Source organism: Micropterus salmoides, unplaced genomic scaffold (assembly GCF_014851395.1).
Source record: "Micropterus salmoides isolate LMB-PRFRI ecotype aquatic unplaced genomic scaffold, ASM1485139v1 Ms_hic_scaffold_12, whole genome shotgun sequence".
Classification (NCBI taxonomy): Eukaryota; Metazoa; Chordata; class Actinopteri; order Centrarchiformes; family Centrarchidae; genus Micropterus; species Micropterus salmoides.
Genome location: NW_024040263.1, coordinates 1691091 through 1713356, shown reverse-complemented (window position 1 = coordinate 1713356; position 22266 = coordinate 1691091). Strand labels below are relative to the sequence as shown.

Here is a 22266-nt window from a genome sequence, read left to right as displayed (position 1 = left end):
TACAAACCATGAAATAGTACTCTTCAGATGTGCTCAGACAGAAAGCAAAGCAAATTGCATTTAAAAAGCAATGGACAAACACAAGTAGCCACAAATAGAAGAGAAATTGTAGGGTGGTGCTAACTGACACAGAAATGCATCAGTGAAAGTTGAAAATGTTTCAACTTGAGCAAAAAACTGCAGGAGAGACTGCAGGGAAAACCTAGTTAGTTCTGACATCAGACACTGAGCTACCACACACACACAGGCTCATTCCCGCATGTGATCTGTGCGTATCTTGCTAGCTAGCTTACAGCTAAAGTGTGTAAATTGGCAGTTTGGGGTGAAAAATGTAGGCTGCAAAAATGGTTCAGTGGTTCAATTCATGGGAATAATAATAATAGTTTTTAGTGAATTTGCACTATGAAATGTCATGCTGCTAGCATTGTTAGCTACTAGCAGTTCCTTTTTGCATTGCAACAACACAGGTGCTGATAACAAATCAGGAAATATCTGAACATTTGTTCTGGATTTGGATTTGCTGGAAACAGTAGGTGATTCCAATGGTTTATGTAGGATGTTTGTATATTAATTTGTACATTAGCGGTAGTAAGGGTTAAAATAAAGTAAGTGAAATGCTATTATAACACTGTAAAGTGGCCATTTAAAAAGAAAAACTCCCTTTAATGCCAATTAAAGCCCATGTTGAACCTAGATATATAGACATCATCTGACCTGCAAATCAGCACTTTAACTTTCTCTTCTTAAAAGGTTTTGTCCTGCATTGCACATTACACAACATCTGGTACTCCACACAGAATAAACACACAAAGAAATATCTGCATATTCATCTTTGACCCAGGCAATTTTCAACTGGCACCAGACACCCCCCTCCCCCCAATAAATTGTGTGGCAGCGGTACCGTTCCAGCACTGTGGCCTCAACAAACACATGCTGGGTCGAACGCAGGTCAGGACTATTTTCTCTAGCTGCTAGGTGGGTCTCCTGAGGTCTCCACGGTGGAGCATAACTGTAAGGTGACACTGAGGTAACTGAGAGGGGGAAGTAAAAGAGAGTGGGTGAGAGAGAAAGCGGGGCATGGAGAGAAGGGGAAAGAGAGAGAGAGACATCCTCAAGGACAGACAACTTCTATTTTGGCCTGGTGGTAAACTTGGCTTGGCTGTCTGACAAGAGGACGACACAGTGGAGGTGTGTGAGTGGAGGGGGGGTTGAGGTCATGGAGGGAGAACATGCCTTATTTGGAAAAGGGGAGCACCCTCCATACAGCAAGAGGGGAGGGACAGAAAGAAGAGAGAGAACGAGTAAGGGAAGAAAATGGTTGCAATGCTGGTCCTCCGACTGTCGGTCTTGTCCTTGACAAACAGCAGCAGTGTGTGGAGTGCTCTTCATCCACCCCCACATAAAGCCCAGCCATACTCAGTTTGACCTGCCAGAACAGAAATCCATACTTCATCATCACAACTGCTGCCCCTTCAAGACTGCGCCAGAAAGACTGAGCTTGTTTGTACATATGTGTGAGAGACTATGGAGGGGTTGTTGGTTGTGACTAACTGCATTGTAAGTCTTTGCTTAATGAGGACTACAACAGGACCAATAACTCACAGTATAAGACCAATGTCTGCTGGTGTCACATTGTTTTTCTCAAGCATATTCAACCAAAGTCCATCATGTCTATGTTGCAGATAAGATGAGTTATGTGGACACCTGTAGGATTTTTTATGAGGTCCTTGTTTAACTTTTTGTGACTGAATGGCTTTTGTTGTAATCTTTATTGTCCAGTATACGGGATGGTCACATACGCTAAATGCTGCTGTAAAAGTACAAGAAAATAAACAGTGAAGAGCACACATTGTGACAATGGTCACAATGATCAAGTCTTCAGTAAGTAGAGTGAACACCTCCTCCTGAATAACTCACTTCTTAATAATGAAGGATAGAGGTAGTCATATGCTGTACAGATAGTATAGTCCTCAAGGACAACCATGTGATTTGGGGCTAATATATTTGCCTGGAAAATAAAAACACTACTCAGAAGTTATGACATGCAATTGCCCATGTGATTTAACACAATCCTAGACAACACGAGCACACCAAAGTGATGACGGACACATGCAAACTAAGCATAAATATTGAGCAGGGGGGGGGTTGGCTTTAGCAGTTTGACATGCGAGAGACATATGCAAATGCAGTTGAAAGCTCCTTCATTGAAACAAATATACCATACATCACTATGAAAAACTATGTCTCCACTTTAGGTTTTGAAAAAAAAGGAAAAAGAAAAACTGACCTCACTGAACTGAGCTGCAGAGCGCGCTTAACCCAGCGGCAACTGCTGCTCAAATCGCGTTGTATCTGAAAGGGCCTTAAAGCAGCTGCTGAGGCTCACTGTGTCATCTTGCATCAAAATATATTTCATTAGCTCAGCCGGCCATCATGTTGTCTCACAAAAAGGAAATTAATGACTGAAGTCTCCTGCTTCAAAACCTGCTTTTTCTAAATAAACACAGCTACTATAATTGTCAAGTCACAGTTCTGGTAGCTGTTTTTTTTCATCTTTGCATTAAAGAGGTCACTGGCGACCTGTCCAGGGTGTACCCCGCCTTTCGCCTGATGTCAGCTGGGATTGGCTCCAGCCCCCCACGACCCTGTGCACAGGATAAGCGGTTGACGATGGATGGATGGATGGATGGATTAAAGAGGTCATATTATGCTTTTTGCCTTTTTCCCTCTCCTTTATTGAGTTATATATCTTTTTTGTGCATGTAATAGGTTTGCAAAGTGAAAAAGCCCAAAGTCCAGCCCTAAAGGAGTTCCCATCCCCCACAGAAAACTCTGCTCTGAACTGCCTGAAAACAGCTCATTTGTAGTCCAGCCGTTTCCCTTTCATAACTGTGATGTCACAGCAAAATGCGCTTCATAATGCTCGCCAAGCGGCTAGTCTGACACACCCTAAAAACACTAGTGGAAAAACACTCTGAGCTTCAGCACACAGTGACAAGACATCCGCCTGCTGCCTCTCCTCTCCCTTCCAAACACCAGCTACCCTCCAGGCAGTCAATGGACATAAAGTTGTTACTGTGATGTAGAGACAGAGCTCAGTTAAAACTTTATGGATGAAAGATACATTTGTTACAGATTAATAAGTCACCACTCAGAAATTCTTGCTCCAGTCCATGTTGCTAAGCTGGTAAGGGGAACATATATAGCTGAACCGAAGCCGTGATTACCCGCTTCTCACTGACCCGCCCTACTCTGCTTCTGATTGGCTAGTAGTTCTTACCTTGGAACTGCGCATGTGCAACTCCTAACAAAGATCTTGTAGAGACAAGATGTATCACTCCATAGCTAAAACAAAGCCTTCAACATACAGGGTGAAAAGAGGAGCTGCAGCAATGTGCAGTATGACAAAAAATATGGTGTTTTTTGAAAATGAAACCATGTAAACCTGTTCTGGTAAACCTGTTCTGGTACAACCCCTAAATAAGATTTTGAACTTGAAATTGAGCATAATACCACCTCTTTAAATCATTATTATTTATTCATGGAATATATTTTTATCTCTCTGGTTTGTCAGGTGACAGATATTTAGTGGTGGGGAAAAGTTTCAGCGGTTCGTGCATCGAGCCATCATACACCTTTTGTCTGACTAATGAGGGCTCTAAACACTGAATCCAAATGCCGGGAGGATTGACAAACGCACAGATCTGCAGCATGTGTGGGCAGAAGGGTGATCAATGCAGGTATGTGTACGATATATAAGTGTAAATGATACGTGTAGGCAGAGAGAAACTGAAACTGAATGGCAAACTTATCACTCTAGGCTTAAGTACCACACTCTGCAACTGGGGTCTGATCGGTCAGAGAGTTCAGGTTGGCGGCCACACCTTCTCCACTCAAGGCTCAACATTGGCTGTGTGTTCAGCCCTCTTCTTTTCATGCTGTACACCCACGGTTGCAACCCCCAACATGGAGAGAACTCTGTTGTGAAGTCTGAGGATGACATCACCATCATCGGCCAGATTTCCAGAACAACAATGAGAAAATCAACAATCTTGTGGTGCACATAGAACAACCAACTCTTCAAAGACAGCAAAACCTAGGAGCTGATAGTTGATTTTAGGAAAAAGGAGGCAAAGACACACACTCCTACATCAGTGGAGCTGAGGTGTAGCAGGTGAACCTTTTTAGGTTCATGGAAATCAGTATTACAGAGAACCTGATATGGTCATCTCGCATCTCCACCCGGGTAAAGAAAGCTCAGAAACAACTGTAAGGAAACTTAAGAAGGGTTAATTCCTTTGCCAAGTTCTTAATAACTATTACAGAGGAGCAATAGAAAGCATCCTGACAGGAAACATCACAAACTGGCATGGGATGTGCATGGACCAAGACAGGAGAGCTCTGCAGCGGGTGATTAAACCTCCCAGAAGATCACGAGTAGCCATCTACCGAGCATCAGTGGTATTGGTGAGGTGTCTGCGCAGAACCCAAAAGATACTTAAAGACTGTACCCACTCCAGCCACAGCCTGTTCTCCCTGCTGCGTCTGGCAGGAGATCCAGCAGTATCTGCTGTCATCCCACAAGACTTCAAAGCAGCTTCTTTCCTCAGGCAGTGAGACTCCTCAATTCATCCTAAGCACTCCACCATGTGTTTTATTTCTGACTTGTTATTTATCCGCGCCATCTAGTGTGTATATTTTTTGTATATAATGATTGTTTTTTGTGAGTAGCATAAAGGAAACTTCAACCATATCTTGTAATTCAACCCTGTGTTGTAAAATGATAAAGAAATCCACCTTGTACCTTGTAGGCAGAGAGTAAGAAAGATGGCAAACTTTACTGCTGGAAGCCTGATAAGTCAAGTGAAATCATACACACACATTGTCTGTCTTCACACAAAGTGTGCAGAAAGCGATGTATGTCTGTGTGTTTGATTCTCTCTCCAGGAACAGTGTGAGCAGAGCCGGGAGCCTAGAGTGTGTGTGTGTGTGTGTGTGTGTGTGTGTGTGTGTGTGTGTGTGTGTGTGTGTGTCTACAGATGCCAGATCAGGGACGGAACACAGCTTAATTCCCCCAGCAGCAGCAGCAGCAGCAGCAGCAGCAGCAGCAGGCTGTGCTCAGCTGTATCTAACCTGTTGGTGAGGTTAGGATGAAGCTGTTCGGACATCCTGGAGCCTGGGATGACCCTGCCTGAACCACAGAAATCACACACACAGCCAACAATGATGCACACAGAGGTCGGTTCAACTGTATGATCCAGATCAATGGAAAGACAGGCAAAGACAGGAAATGAGGCGCACAAGAGGAAGAAGAAGAAATAAAGACAAAACACTCATGTTGCTGTAAGTTTCATTTTCTATCCTTTCACTCTCTGCTGAGCTATGTCTTACAATTACTTTAGCGCTCACCAGGGTTTTTGCCTCTGTCTCAGCACTGAAAACAACCTTTTATCCCACTGACTTCCAATGGAATAAAAAACATATTAATGCTAAAGACTGCCCAGAGCAGGAAGTAGCTGCTGGGACAAATATAGCCTTCCACATTGTTCAGCTTCACTCAATCTTTGCTCTTATTTCTCCACTCAGAACTTTTTATTGTAAAGACAAAGGCAATCTACAATTACAGTAACTGTGAGCCATCAATACTTCATTTTAAGCCTCATCAACAAATACAACCAGACAAGTTATGTGCAAAATGTGCATTCTGAGAGCAGGCTAATTTCAGTTTCTGCGTGTTCTTTTCTAATAATAATAACCATGGAGGAAAATGTTTACTTCGATTTGTTTGTGTCATCTTATTTAGATCGCCACAGCGTTTCATTTCTACCTGTGGCCATCAAGCTCTATCAAGCGTCCGACAAATGGGCACTTCTCCATTATATTTATTTAATGTAAATATGTAATACATTCTTTCTATTATTATTTCTATTCCTATGACTTGGTGTGCAATATATGCACCTGTAACACAGGAATTTCCCCTCGGGGATCAATAAAGTATTTCTGACAAACAAACCGATGCTTGTAAACAAAGGTCATTGATTCAAATGTAGTTTCCTTAATTTGATAAGAGAAATTTATGTTGGCTTTGCAAAACTGTCTTTGCTGCTCTTTGCTTTCCTTCACTGGTGTTCTCACACTGCAGGAAATCAGATGTCTGCGTCCATCTGCTTATAACAACAAGCCTGGTTTTTGGTCATTTCCTGCAGACTTACATTCTCACTTCATTCAAAATGCAATACGTTTGACTTGGAAAACGACTGAAGCCTCTATATGGATTTGAAACAGTACTGTTTTCACCTGCCTAAGTAAAAGAAATATACTCTTAGGTCTAGGAATGAACAGTTTCAGACATTCTTGATCTGATTACTGATGCCATTACTAGAAGTTTGTTGTTGGGGTGCCTCAAAGCTAACGTTGGATTTACAAGGAGAAAAAGTATTTTAGAGGGAAAGCTTGCAAAACAGGATGCTGTTCTCTTCGTACCCAGATCACCTCCGGCAATGTTAACTGACAGCCTCTCTGTGTGCCAGCAAAGCCATTTGTTTGGGCCTTGCAACTTAAGAAACAGGCAGTGAAAAGAGGGAGCAACCTCATGAAATTGCTGTGTGAGAGGAAGCAACGATGAAAGAATGGGGGAGTTGTGATACGGTGGCGATAAAACAAATAGAAAGGTGTAACGCTGCATATGACAGATTGTTAATGAGACAACAGGTATGGAGAAATAAATTAACCATTTTACCAGCAATCATCTCTTTCTTCCCCACATGAAATCTTATAACCGTTAGAGGTGTTGACAGTTTTGTTGGTGCACAAGGTATTTGCCGACTCGCTGTGTTTGAAAAGGTGAGACACAGGGAGAAACCGTCACCACTGCTACCAAGACATCAATTTCCCCTGCATATGTCCATAACACATAGCAATTTTAACTAAATATTATCAAGGTTTTGAAACAGCTTCATTAGGGCAGACATTATGACCAAAAGTTACTTTTCAGTGGTCACAAAGCAAGACAGATTATTTGTCAGATTATTTGTCACTGAAGCACCTCCAAGCAATAGTTCAACATTTTAAGTATAGTTGTTCGCTTTCTTGTCAAGAGTTATGAGAGGATTGACATATCAGTGCAGTAAACACAAACTGTGTAAGAACAACAATACTTTTTTTGTGGAGGGTTACCTGAATGTTTCTTGTCCGAGACTCCAGGAAGGTACTGGTCCCAGCCAGGACATAATCCGGCACATAACCCTCCATTTAACGGCAATTTAACATTCTTACACTTTGGTTTTTGTACAGATCAAACAAATGAAATATAACCTTTGGGCAAATCCAGGCTTTTACAGTGTTTACCGGCTACTTATTCCAGCTTCATATTTACCAAACAGACATGAGAGTGGTATCAAATTCTCAGCAAGAAAGTGATCAAGCATGTATCCCAAAAAAACTATTTCTTAAAAAGCCTTTGTAATATAACCAGTCACACCTGAAATAGCAAACTTAATGAGATAATGAGAGATAGAGGGAGAAAATCACAGGAGTGTGTTTTTTATCAAAAGAAGTGAGCTTCAGCTGTGGGGCTCAGGTGGACCTCTGGAGTCCACACATCCTTTCAGACACACGTCTGGATAACATCCCTCCATCCTTCCCTCCAGCCCACTCAGTCTCTCTGTTCTATTTTCCTTTTTTATATTTTTCTTTTATCTCTCCATTCTGACCTCAGTGGCTACAACTCAAGCACGCGTGCATGCACGCGTGCATGCACTCAACATACATATTCAGGTATGACAGCTATGTTCAGTCCCCCGCTGTGTCATCTGAAATCCCAAATGAACCCTTGGAAACATTTTCTTTCTTACTCTCCTTATCCTCTTTTTGCAACCCCACCCTTCCCTACATACACACACACACACACACACACACACACACACACACATACACACACACACACCAGCCCACTGCACTGTCTCTCAGCATCAGCATCAATGTGAAGTGAAAAGGCCAGCATCCCCATGAGATGGGGTCTTTGTTGATGTTGTTGTTTTGAAACGTGGGGATCTAGGATGTTGGTCGGGGCTCTGTCAACCATTTGAAGCCACAGTGAGATAACCACAGAGAATCAGAGCAGTAGTAGTAGTTGCGGGATCTGTCTCTGCTTATGCTGCTGCAAAGACAGTGAAGTTTACAGTATACTTCCTACTTTTCACATATTCAAAATTTTGCTAGCAGGTAGGCTACAGGACCAATTTGCTGTCCAAACAACTTTTTAAAAAAAATCACACTGCCATTTCATCAAAAAGCTGCTTCTGTGTTCAACTGGACCAAATAAAGAGTAGTATGTCTTCTGTAAACAACAGACATAGACTGTTCTCCTTTGGAGCAACCTTAGATTCTCAAATAATTACCTCTACCCGACATGCATTTTTAAAAACCTGGATTCATCCTGAGGGAACACACTGAGCATGCTCATCAGCGATGCCCTGTTTCACACATTCACACCTGGGAGCTGGAAGGTACAGCTACAGTCTGCTACTGTTGCACCATTGAGCTGCTCTAATAAGGTTATTGCTGATTAATTGCCTTGCTTAAGGGCAACATGTCAAAGGGACAGAGAAAGAGGTTCATGTTTACACTTCACAGTCAGATATTTCCAGTGTTTCTCCAGTCACAATCTCATCTGCTTCTCTATAACCTCTAGGCTACCCCCCCACCCCCCTTTCATTTATACCACATTTGCACTTAACTGCCTATCAGTGATCAGGTTACTCAGGCTCCCATATATCCAAACCCATTTGGGACCCTGGATCAATACCTGACCCCTACGCAGCAACGAGGGAGACTGGCTCACTCTCGTGGGAAATTAGAAATAGATTCAGCAGATGTTGGTGTTTAGTTTTGGTTTTGGTTTTGGTTTGACTAGATGGGAAATGAAAAGGTTTTTCGTCAGCCAGGTTTGCAGTCTCTGCATACTGTAGACAACTGCCCGGGGCAGGGTGATTCAGATGTGGTTAGGTGACATGTAGCAGGGCTTTCCTCTGGGCTGTAAGATGTAGCAGTGACAAGGCTGAACGCTGCCATCCGCTGAGGTGTTTGGGGAATGTGTGACGGTGTGAAAATTAAGAAATAGCCTGTGAAGCATGGCTACGTTGATGGACACCGAAAGTACCTTATAATACTATGGATTCATTCAAAGATGAGCGGCCAAAATGAGAATCAAACCCCAAATCCCGGCAGCGTTAGTGCAAAATGAATCCACTGAGCCACTTAGAACTGTCAATGATTAGACAATTTAAAAACTAAATAGTTTTGAATTATGAGCGTGGCCTCAAGTCCTGTACTGTACAGATCATGGTCAAATTATGAAACAATGGGCCCCTTGGAGAGTTTTGTGTCTTTATAGTTGGTGTTTTGTGTCCCTTTCTGGTCATTTTGGGCCTCTTTGTGGTTGTTTGGCATCTGGCTATAGTTGTTTAGCATGTTTTTGTGGTCATTTTGTGTCTTCATTTTGTCTACCCTGATGCCCATGGGCCTGTAGCTGGTAGGCTCATTCAGTAATCCATCCATGGTCCTGGTATAGTATAATCTTATTTAAACTAAATCTCTCATATCCTGGACCCCGAAAACACAACAGAACAGAATCGTATGAGATGGCATAAGCTATAGCCTACTCTATCTCTAATATGAACAGTAGCAAAAGGTCATTTGTTCATTTCAACCCATCTACTTCCTATTTTCGTGAGAGGGAACTTCATCAATCTCATACACACGCAGAAATACACCCTTACACTACACTGCAGTCTTATACTGTACGTGCAATGGCAGGGGTCTTCACGTCACAAGTCTTCCTGCCACTCCACCCTCCTCACTCCCACCCCCGCCCAACCTACATAGCATGGAATAAAAAAAATCTAATAAGCAGAGCATCTCCTCTTACCCATCTGTGCCTGTGTCGGATGTCTTTCAGAGGTTCATGATGGATGAGAGCCCTGCTGATCCGAGTCTTGTCTGCTAGTTTCGCTGCAGAAGCCGCTATGCCATCGCATGGGTGATGCTGGAGACTCTGTGATAACCGGGGGCCGGGGTCGCTCTCTCTCTGTTCTTCCGCCGGGTTACTCTACTGTCATCTCGCAGTGTTTACCACCCTCCTCCGGCTTTATCCACCGGATCGGTTGCGCCGACGATCGTCCCGAGCAGGACTTACAGTTGATACAGTAGGTCGTAGTGATGACACTGTCCCCTCTCTTGCCTCTGATGTTTATTCTACGAAAAGACCGAGCAATTGTTTGTCCAGAAAGATTAAATAAAGAGACAACACCAAGAGGCTTTGGTGCGCAAAACGATGAGCCAAACGGTGCAGAAAAGGATGGAGATGGAGAGATGAGGGGGGACACGGGGCTGACGGTGGTGGTGGGGGGTGGTGGGGGGGGGGGTGATCGTCGCTGTCTGCCGTCCTATTTGCCGTTTTCTGTCGTGTTTACCACTAGCTCTCGCCTCCTCCCTCCGTCTTTTCTATCGCTCTCTCCGTGATGCGTCTCCCTCTCTTCCGTCCTCCGTGCTGCGCTCTGCACCCGGTGTGACGCCTTTTCCGCTCGTAAGAAAATAAGACACCCCCCGGCTCTCTTCTCTTTTACTTCTTTTTCATCATCTTCCCTCTCTCCCTCTTGATCAGACTACAAGGAGGAGGAGGTGGAGGCGAGTGTGCATGGGGGGCCAAGTGAAAGAAAACGAAGGCAGTGGAAGGAGGAGCCCCGCGAAGAGAGAGCTCCTCCCCATTATGCTGCTTATCAGTGGAGGACGAGGGGGGCGCCCAGAGGGAGATAAAGGAGGAAATATGTGAAAGGAAGGGTAGAGGGCAGGAGACGGTGGTAAACTTCTGCAGGGGCTTAAGCAGAGACGACTGCCACCATTATTAGTGTAACACGTGTCCTGTCATACTTTAAGAAGTCTCCTATACCCTAAATTCATCCAACCACATACAAGTTCTGCAGAACTGAAAAACATGACTGAAATGCTGTGACCCCACCAGAGCCACCTTGAGGTTGTAATACACATTACATACCATAAAAATAAAACATGGATAAAATATGAAGAGACAATGGTGCTATTTGGAGACACACAACGCTAATGGGTCAAAGAATGGAAAGTTTGGCCTGATGGTGGCAACAGAAGGACTCCCCCGGTGTAAGTTAAAGGAATAATGTTTGGGAAATATACAAAAGTTCAATCTCTCACGTCTTCCGTTATTATACCAAGACTAAATCACACATTGGCACCTTTACACTTCGTTTTTTGTAAGGATTAAACAAAAAAGATATTGTGTTAATTGGTGTGCTAAGGGCTTTTTAAGAGCACTTACTCACCTGTTCTCTCCTGTTGCCAGTCATTATGCTAAGCTAAGGTAACTGTCTGTTGGCTCCAGATTCATATTATTATTTCAGCCCACCTTTTAGCACATTTTACAATGTGTATTGATTGCTGTGATGGACAGACATTAATCTTTTCATCTGACTGCAAGAAAGCAAATAAAAGTTCTAAAAACTTCCAAAACTTCTAACGATTCCTTAAATTAAAAGGGTTTAGACTGGAAATCATATGGGATGGATGTTACTTCCCACATTTACAACTTGCAATTCCTGTTACAGTAAAAATACAGTGAATGTTCAATATAACTGACACTGATTCATTTACATTTGAGTTTAAATACCTTGAATACATACTGTACTTTGACATGAGGCATCCATATTTGCTTATTCAGGCACTATTAAGTGTCACGTCGGATATATCAAGCTGTCACACACACACACAAATCTGAGTTTCACAGTAATTACAACTTGGATATTGACATTAATATGAACTAGCTGACAAGCTGAAAGCTGGTCACTAATGTAACCTTCGTATTGTATAAATGCAGCATTAACTTCTGCACAGTAAACATATTAGGACACATCAGGACAAGACAGCTTGACCGGTTCAGTTCTACAATGTGCAAAGGCTGCATGCTGTACTAAAAAACTGGGATAGTGTGGCAATATTTTTCAATTTTCTGACCATTCTGTTCTGTGTGTGCCAGCCCTTCCTAAACTTAAGTTACACAGCAGTTAAAAAACAAAAACAAACAGAAGATGAATGTAATAGTGGTCTATGTGAATTGAAATGGAAAGTTTGACTCTGGTAATGGGCTCTCATTTCCCATTACAGATGATGAGAGAGAGAGAGAGAGAGAGAGAGAGAGAGAGAAGCTACATCCAGCATAGTTGTAAATACAGAGTCTAGGCTGAAACCAAACTGGGTTCATCTTCAATTGTTGAGTTAACTCATTCAATCTAGAAATGATAGACTTGCTGGATGTGGAGAGTCAGAGACCTGCCTGTACCTTGTAACTTGCATAATGCTAAAATCATGTAAGAAGGTATATGCGTGTTCAGGTTTCTTTATATATCACTTTAAATGTTATATCCTGAATATAAGACCGAAGACTCATTTCACACACACATAAAAAAAAGTCAACTCCAAAGGACAGGCGGCATCCCGACTGACTGTAATGCCTAAAGCTGTACAGCTAAAAATGCATGGACTGTATATCACTGGTTTGGACTTACTGGTGGACTGGTTTTATCAGTTAACCAATATAAAACTCAGTGAAAACACACACAGAAAATAATTAAATTACTTTAGATTTTTAATCTAACATGACTGTCAAGTCAACGGTTCTGTCAGTAGTTGAAGTATGATTACCACAGTAAAAGCCCTGCATGAGGAAAAGATTTGGCAGTAAAAATGTAAATTATCAGAAGTAAAGTCATGATCAGATGATTTCCTTTCAGTGGTTATCATTGATCTGTTACTCTGTAATAAGTACTATGACTCAACTAAACTGGAATGCCCTCTCAAACATTACCAGTCAAGTAGTGACTACGGACCAAGAACACCAAAAATGATGCATGAATAAACTGCATTACCAATTGCATTTATTATAAAAGTTTAATTAAAAACTAACACATGTAATACACATTTGGAATAAGCTGTATGTGGGCATGCATAACTTCACACGCCACACCCTATACAATTGCTTGAGCACATAATGTTTGTTTTTGTCAGTTTTTCATTAATTCGTCAATCTTATTACTTTTTTTAATGCCTGACAAAATGAGGTCACCCAACTTCCTTCGCATTTAAATGCACATAGGACCTCACGGGTAACTTCTAGATTTTTCAACCTGGACCTATTTTCCAGTGTTTTTGTGTCTGACTAACGGGGACTGGTCTAATATTGAGTGAGCACGCTACACTCGGCAGCAGTCAAATCGGGCTGCGATGTAATCCTTGTGGGAATTTGCGCATCCAATTAAGTGCTTGTTTTTGACAACATTATGGAAATTATACAGAGATAGATCTTTTTTAACAAGTAAGATCCTTTTCATTTAACCAGAAACAGTACTGTATCTCTCTGTCCAAAGCCATCTGACTCCCTTGACAAAAACAGAAATTTTACTTCACAGAACACAGGGGTTGCAGGTCTCCCACTGCCTCAATCAGTTAGTTTGTGAGTCAAGGGACTCTGATGGCTTTTAACTAAGAGATATAGCAGCAGTTGCTGGTTAAACGGATCTTAGTCCTTTAATTTTACAACTTGAGCATGGTATTGTATACCTTTATAGTTTTTTGCACCAACTGAAATGTGTCCATATCAGAATCTTAGATTAGCATGAGCATGTTAGCATGCTCAGCCATGTTAGTTTACTCAACCATCGCATGAATATGTTCCACTGTAGCTTACTACCTCCTCTGTGAAGCGTATCATTTCGGGAAGCCCCGGACACACAGGTGCACAGGTCTGGGATGTTTTCCAACTGTTGATACTTTGTGGAGACACACTTGTGTTTGCAAATGTTTTCCAGTGTTTATTAGAATTCATGCAGTATTGATGTTATAGCTGTAATAACTAGTGCTCATTTGTTTCACAGTGTGGTCCCTGTGAGGCTCTGTTATTCTGAATAATCACTCAAAATAAACCTGACCTTTTTCATATTCACTGACTCTCATCTTTTTTCAGTGGAGTAATAGGTGATGAATCATAAGGGAACTGGCCTATTGACATTTTATGGCACACTATTCCATTGTCTACCTGTCAAATTTATGCCTGACAAAATAAGCTCTAAATCAAATTCTTTTGTTATGGTGATTGTTTGGCAAATATTGCTCTAATATCTTGTGACTTAATGTTTCAGGCTTAATATCAGGTTAGTAGGGTAATTTTTTCTCAGACTCGGGCCTGGAGGGAGTCGTTTACTCATGTGAACAAAAGTAAAGGTGCTCATTATTTGGCAGCAGTGATACAGTACAAACTTACAATGGCATATGACCTACTAACTAACACGTGTTTGCGTTCGTGTGTTAGTGAAGTTGCCAGCGCCTCCGCTTGTTTGTTATACAGTAAATACAGCTAGAAGTTAGGCCTCCATTCGTGGAACATCCCTCATCTTCAGCCTCACACTGCCCATTTCGTCTCCCTGTGAGCAGTCAGCTGCAACTGGAGAGAGGCTTACAAACCTACATATCAGGCTGCCTTTTTATCAACTATAGATATCAGCCAGTTAGCATATCCAGTGTGACAGAGGTTTTCGTTCCTGACAGCAGGGGACTGTTTTATGAAGCAGGTGTGTGTGAATAATTCCTGGAGACCCATCAAATCTGGAACAGGGTTTGTGTGAAAAGCCTCCTCCTGGTTTTACTCTGTATTTTCTGACAATTTGAGGGTTTGTAGCAACCCAGGAGGTGTTTAGAATGTACAATTTAAAACATACACAGAGTGGGAATTTTACAGACTGATTCCATTATTTTGATATTTATTGTACGTAAATGTGGCTACACACAAAATAAATGAATAAAAGCTAGGGCTTGGTCACGTTATTTGTACTTTTTTTTTTGTTACATGTTGAATGAAATGAAAAAATGAAATACAGTCATGTATTAGTATTAGTATTTTTAAAAAAGGTCATATTCAAAACAATTATTGAAGACTGGTATAACACACCCAGCTTCTGTCTCGACATGTGAAACCCTAACTGCTCAAAAAAGCCCTAAATCAAGAGAAAAATCTGCAGATTTTCAATGTGAATCTCATTTTGCTAGATGTACTGCACATTCACCTGCACATATACCCACACACAAATACACACACACACTTCCAAATATAGAATGTAAAATATTAAGCTAAAGAGCCTCCTCAGATGACAGTGACGATATGAGGGATACGGAGGACTTTCATCTGAGTCCAGACAAACTGAATTGTTACTGTTGGCTAAAGAATTCACTTCTCCAGATAAAATTCCAGTGACAAGACAAAAAAACTGGAGTTGGAGACAGACCATCTACCTTAACTCAAGGCAATGTTAGAGAGATATTAAGGTGTTTGTCTAAATAGGGCACAGTATCTATGGTTTAGTTTTCTGAGACAACGCCAAGACATGGCATTCCAGAAAGTCACTGTTCCCTTTAAAACTGCAACTTGTCCTTGTCCTACGGATTAAACAAACAAGATATAGGGTGCTAATTAGTGATCTTTAGAAGTGCTGGTACGTAGATTTCTTTAACCTTTGGACAAAGCCATAGCTGTTTCCCTGTTTCCAGTCTTTGTGCTAGACTAAGCTAAGCTAACTGACTCCAGCTTCATATCTAAGAATCTAAAAAAAATAAATAATTATTGCTGTTTTGCACTTATAACTTCCTGTTTTTGCAAGATGTGGCAGAAGTCAGCAAACCAAAGTTGCTAGTGAACAAATATCTGAACAAGCAAATTTGAATGTGATTTCCTACTTTTGGACGTTGACATGTGTTTCTGTCCATCACTGCCTTTAAAAAAAGTCACAAATCCCATGACAGTTCCTAACACACTAGGCGCATGTGGAATACTTCAGCAGTAGTGTTTACTCTCAGAAACAGACTTCATTACACTCACAGCAAGAATTAACAGACACAGAATAAAGATCACATGATTTCTCATTCACTACTCAATGGTGGCAGACATGCTGTCACGGTAGCATCTGTTTACTAACACACTCACACACACACACAGCTCTCCTCCTCACCCACACAGACATTTCACTTAGTGAGTATAAATTGTAGTCTTTTGTATTTACCTCACACATTTTCTTCTACCCATTTTTCCCTCTGCAGTCCAAGATGGAGTAACAGAGCCAGGTGACACTAACTAGCTCTGCTATTAAAGTTGATAAGAATCCAGTGAACGCGGGCTGAGCAAATATTCAGGATCCACTCTCCTTTGTGACAAATAGTGTCACAAGGGAGACAGTGGATGTGTTCATTGGTTGTGTTCACACCCTAAACACACCCACAGAGTGACAGGTCCATCCTGTAGGTGGTTAACCTTTAAACCCATATCCAATAAATAATAATAAAAGAGGTCAGAATAAAACTAGTGACAGTAGCTGCTTGTCTTCATCTTTTGTCATGCTTTTTGTTTTTATAAATATCTGCCAACTCAGCAGAAAGAACAGGTTCAGGAGTGCATTTGCTGTATTGCACAACGTCTATTATTGCTTGGCAGTGGTGGTGGTGGTGAATAAACCAGCAAGCTTCATGTTACAGTATGACTGGGTTTTGAGTCAGGCCTGATTGCACGTGTTGCTACTTGAAGATTTTCTTGTCAAAATGGTCTCTGACAGATCTGGAAATCTAGCTCCATATTGCAATCTGATGGGCTAGTTTAAACAATCAGCAATACAAGCCAGAGTGGCAGAAAGCGGGGACTCAATATGGCGGTTATTATGTCAGAGTTGAACAAAGAAACCAAAGTTATACTGGATTAAAACAAAACATGCTCATGAGTTGTTGTGTTTTTAGTCTCATTTGAAAGAAAAGAAGATTTTTCAGTTACTGTGTAAAAACATGGTCACATGAGGCTCTTAAAGGTTGTAACATAGGATAAAAGCTGATGCAAATAAGTACAATCTAATTATAAATCTTCAGTCCAGTCTTCCAATGTGCAGTGGTGGAAAGTAAGTACATTTACAAGTACTCAAGTACTGTGCAAATTTTTACATACTTAACATCCGTCTCATTTGCACTCAAATATTGTACTTTTCAGGAATGTACTGGGACTGAAATTCAGCCCGGGACTTTGAGACGGAGAGGCCTTCTATGCGAGCGCCCTTTTGGGGGAGGCATAAATATTTTTGCAGTTATTTTAATACATATTTGTGTTTTTGTTGTATACAGTGAATCAGATTACGCTGAAGACCTTCAAGAAACTTCAGGATGACACCTGCCTGTTCAGTTTGTGTAAGCAAGGCAGCTCTGCACTGAACAAGACCAGGTCAGGCAAGCCTGATTCAGTCACAGTGCTAACATACTTAAATGTACTCAAAAACTACAATACATTCTCAATAAAATACAGCAGTGCGACGGGCCCGCCGAATCTCCGTTCGTGGGTCGTCTGTTATGATAAAATTGAGAAATAAAGCTAAATTTAGGTAAGATGTCTATGAAGATTCTCAGTCATCCAGGTCATAGTTATCCAACGAAGGTTAAAATCAAGGGCAACTGGACTTGGTTGAACGAACCAGCGGTATCGATGACCTTGGCCAACGACCCCACTGAGGTTAAATAGCTGAGTTTCCCTGCCAGTCAGTCAGAACTGAAGAAGTCCTTTGGATGAGGGACGAAACGTCTTCCAGTATCTTCAACCAAGTCCAGTTGCCCTTGATTTTAACCTTCGTTGGATAACTAAATTTAGGTAAGGTTCTGCTGGGGAACAGGCTTCACCAAAACAACAAAACCAGGCTCAGACCAGTACTGTTTATAAAACCAGTGAACCTTAAATTAAAAACAATGAACACAAACACAATTAAAAGACCTAAAATGATAAAAAGAGTTCTCAGTCATTTATAATAAACTCAGTAGTTATTCTTAAAAAAATCCCCGTTTATCAGTCCATCGGCCCGCCGCCTCTCTTCCACTGCTCTCGATGCTCGTTCCTCCTCTCGGCAGTGGCCAGCAGCAACCTAGATGACAGGATGCTCACGGCAGTCACAGAGTTCCGCGCAATACCTTCCCCCACAATAGTTCCACTTGGCGTAATTAAATTATATAACAACTTTAAACTAACAAAAAAATGTGCATGCAAATTAACAACTCTAGTCTCTATAATGTACTGGGCTCGCTCCTCCAAATACTACAAGTTAAAAATTACGACTAAAAAGTAACAGCTTGTTCTCTGGGGACGTCAGAACAGGCAGATAGCAAATGAAAAGGTGTGCGAGAGCTACTTACAGGGAAGGAGGGGGGGAATGAATTCCAACCCCTCCTTGTGTCTCCACAAAGGTCGCTTCTTACTCCAGATACTCTGAGACGTCTCCTCTTGGCTCCGGGCCGCTGTATCTAACCAAAGGGTTACTCTGGAGTACGGTGGACTCTCTTCCGAAGTCTACCTCGGTCCCTGTCTCGTCTCTGTCTACGTCGACTCTCCGTCTAACGTTACCGTCGTCTGTGGTGACCACCATGTTCCTCCGGCTTCTTTCCTCTGGCGTCACTGCCGTTCTCGGTCCCACGGTCCAATTCTTCCCTGCTTCCGCGTCCCTCCTGTGTTTCTCCCGTCTCCTTATAAAGGAAGACCTGGCAACAGACTTCCCACACCCACACCGGTAGCCATTCACCACTAACGAGGGGGCGTGACCCTACGCTGCTCCAAATCTCACACACACACACACACACACACCCGTCACCCCAGTGACATTAATTCTTATATTTTCGACTTCATGCAGGTTGTAATAGAGGGATCAAGTGAGCCGCCACAGAAAGCGGGGCAGCCTGCAGCCTGAGCAAACCTGCCATGTTAGCAGTCAGTCTATTTCAGATGTTGGACTAAAAATTATACTGTGTCCCCTCTGGCTTCTGATGCTTTTTCCTGCTTATGTCATGCAGACAGCTAAAACCATCAGTAGATATGAATTTTACCCCTATGGGGGATGGAACATGTGAATATTCATGCACACCAGTGTATACAAACCTCTGTGATCTGATCAACATCTGAAATTACACTGCTATTTACAAAGACAATGGTTATACAGGCATTATGCACATATGGCCTAAGCGAGGTTTGTTTCATTGAAGTGTAACATTAATGCATTAAAATGATTGCCTGTCCCACAGCTATGCTACACTTTTATAAGGGATGGAAAATCATACATGCAAACCAGTCCCCTGCCTGCCTAACTTGCACGCTACCAAACCTAACCTATTCGCCTAGAGTGTAACCGGTCGCAGCACCCATCTTCACTCAATCCTGCACTGATGCGCCTGTACAGAAATGCCACAGATGCCTCTACATGTAAAGTTACATGTTCTACTTTCTAATTGTTATGTTTAGTGTCAGATGTTTCTTGATAATATCCTGTAACGAATATAACAATAATCTTGAACTGTATGCTGCTGCCTTTTAATATACAGTCTATGGCTGCTGCCCGTTTAAAGTGTATCCCCTCTTATTAAGGTCATGTCTACTGTGATGTCCCTTCTTCATCATGTCTCCTGCGTTTCCCAATTGTGTGTGCTTTTCCTTTTTTGTCATATTGAAATGTGCAACCAACACATATTCTTATTTGAGAAAATATCAAAAATGTCAAAAAATGTCAAAAACATAATAGCTTTAGATGGAGCTTTTCATAGGCTGAGGTAATATAAGGTGAATAAGCACAAGGGGGACCACAATATGAATAAAGCTTTACAATGGTATGCTATATTTATTAAATTTAAATAACTGAGCAATGTATGAAAGATTGGGAAGTGATGTTAGGACTGAACAATTCAACAAATGTTTCTGTAGCATCAACTACATCTTTGGTAATCTGGGGGTGAAGGGATGTAAAACCTTAAAATGATTGAAAATACAAGAATTTAAAATTGTCTCTTTAGTCTCTGTGCTTCAGAAATCAAGAAAGTGCACGCATTTTCAAATAGTTGTTAGTATAGTTAGAATGCTGTACCCTCACTGGATGAATCATTCATGGCGCAGAGGCGACATCGACCAATAACAGTTTTACTTTGTCGGAGATACGTCATAATGTCAAGCTCGTTTGGAAGCAGACAGTCTGGATAATGTCCCGCAAAATATATCTACGATGATTGACATTCAGCTTTATAGCTTTCACTAAAGGTAAAATAATAATTTTATTTTTCAACTCAACCTCTCATGAGTTAAGCTAAGCTAATTGAGTAAAGGGCGGCAGCTTGCAAAACGTTACGTTTTATTTTCCATTTGTAACTTATCAAAGTCTGTCTGGCGTTTACAATAGCTAACGTAACATTATGCCAGTCCTAATTAAAACGTTATTACATTATCCTTCAGTGTGAATCATGCATTCATTGTAACGTTTCATTACGGTAAGTTACATTTGTCAGTTGTCATTACATAATTAAACAATAACATGCCATTCCCACTTGCTAATAAATAAAAAGCTGTGGCAGGTTGGAATCTGCACTGACAGAGACATATTTGTGACAGCTAGTTAACGTAACGTTAAGTATGCTAGCGGTGGCACGTTTAGCCAGATAGCTTGATACTAATATGAATTAAAGAAACGTGAAATGCTCTGCTGCGCCTAATGTTACTGTTTCCTTACCAGCGTATGCCGTGTACTAAGGTTACCTTACTTAGTAGGACATGTATCTCAATTTTTGCTAACGTTAGCTCAGATAACTAAGTCCGTTTTTCTTTCTGAACAGCGAACCAGACTCATCACCAGTGAATCATGAGTGAAAATAACGATTTGGGATTCAGAAAGGAGACTCCGCTGCGGTCTGGACAGAGTGGACCACTTCGAAAACTTCTGCATGAGTATTTGAAAAATAAGTCACTGAATTTAATATTTAGATGGACTATAGAATGCTCAAGCAAAGATAATTTTCTTAAATAAGTGAATAGTAGTAAGTTACAATTTTCTGGAAGAGTAAATCACTTGGACAGGTAATGTTATATTTTGCATTTTTGTTTCATTTGTCCATAGATAATCAATCAAGGTAAGTTATAGCATCAGTCAATCTGTTCAAAGCTTTTACCCTCATGGAGAATGAAATGATTTATGTATATGCAAATTTGCAACAAGATATTTACCAGAAATTCCAAGTTGGGAGGAGGTTTTGTTCACAGCATCAGTTGCCTGAGTTACTGATCTAGGGATTATCTGATCTTGCTCTCTGAAACAGAAAACCCAGACGTTCCCTCATCTCAGGCTTAACATACTCAGAATTTGCACTAATTCCGCTTTCTGAAATGGGGCCCTGTTCTGACAGACGCTGTGGTCTCTTGAATGCCCAAGACAAAATTATTCCAAGGGAGACAATAAAGGCTAGGCCAATTATCCTCTTCCCACTGCCTCTCCACAGGGGTGCGACAAGGCTCAGTGCAAGAGCCCCTTCTCTTCTCAATCTACACCACCTCACTGGTGCCGATCATTGGCTAGCACGGCTTCTCTTACCACTGCTATGCAGACGATATGCAACTCTACCAATCCTTCCCGCCAGACGACCCCACCGTCTCGGCGCGGCTCACAGGCTGTCGGACATATCTGCATGGATGAAGGCTTGCCACCTTCAACTAAACTTCTCTAAGACTGAACTCTTGGTGATTTCAGCCAAGCAATCTATCCACCATAACATCAAACTACAAATTGGCTCCTCAACCATCACTCCAACCAGGGTGGTGAGAAACTTGGGTGTCATGATTGATGACCAGCTGTCCTTTTCAGACCATGTTGCTGCTGTCTCTCGGTCATGCCGCTTTGCTCTATACAACATAAGGAAAATCAGGCCCTACCTCACTCAATATGCCACCCAGCTTCTAGTACAGGACATGGTTATCTCTCGCCTCGACTATTGCAATGCCCTCCTAGCAGGTCTTCCAGCTTGTGTGGTGAAACCCTTACAAATGGTTCAGAACACAGCAGCGCGTCTGGTTTTTGATCAGCGCAAAAGGACTCACTCCATTGTGACTTACGTCACTCCATTACTCAGTGACCTCCACTGGCTCCCCGTGGCCTCCAGAATCAGATTCAAGTCACTAATGCTTGCATACAGAGTGACTACTGGGTCTGCACCCATCTACCTAAACTCCACAATACAAACTTACGTTCCTTCTCGGCCACTACACTCATTCCAACGAACGCCGCCTGGCTCTGCCATCCCTTCACACAAAGCAATTCCAGTCTCATCTGTGACACCATGATGGTGGAACGAGCTACCATATGCCATCAGAGC

The 22266-nt window shown here is 41.8% G+C and overlaps 1 protein-coding gene and 1 long non-coding RNA gene across 3 annotated transcripts in view; both read right to left on the bottom strand.

Moving 5' to 3' along the window:
• Positions 1-17559, bottom strand: part of mgat3b (beta-1,4-mannosyl-glycoprotein 4-beta-N-acetylglucosaminyltransferase b) — a 76289-nt gene extending 58730 nt beyond the window's left edge. The window contains exon 1 of one of the 2 annotated variants that reach the window (XM_038712770.1): positions 16134-17559. In XM_038712770.1, the coding sequence (XP_038568698.1) occupies positions 16134-16156 (23 nt within the window). In that variant the 5' untranslated portion in view covers positions 16157-17559. Of the gene's footprint in view, positions 1-9928; positions 10747-16133 lie in introns of those variants that run through there. The other variant, XM_038712772.1, reaches the window with a different exon arrangement.
• Positions 17560-17797: 238 nt separating this feature from the next.
• Positions 17798-20528, bottom strand: LOC119898619. Its single transcript, XR_005443606.1, has 2 exons — positions 18286-20528; positions 17798-18017 (listed from the first exon to the last, which is right to left on the bottom strand). It is a non-coding gene; the product is annotated as an uncharacterized LOC119898619 (long non-coding RNA).
• Positions 20529-22266: the final 1738 nt, after the last annotated feature.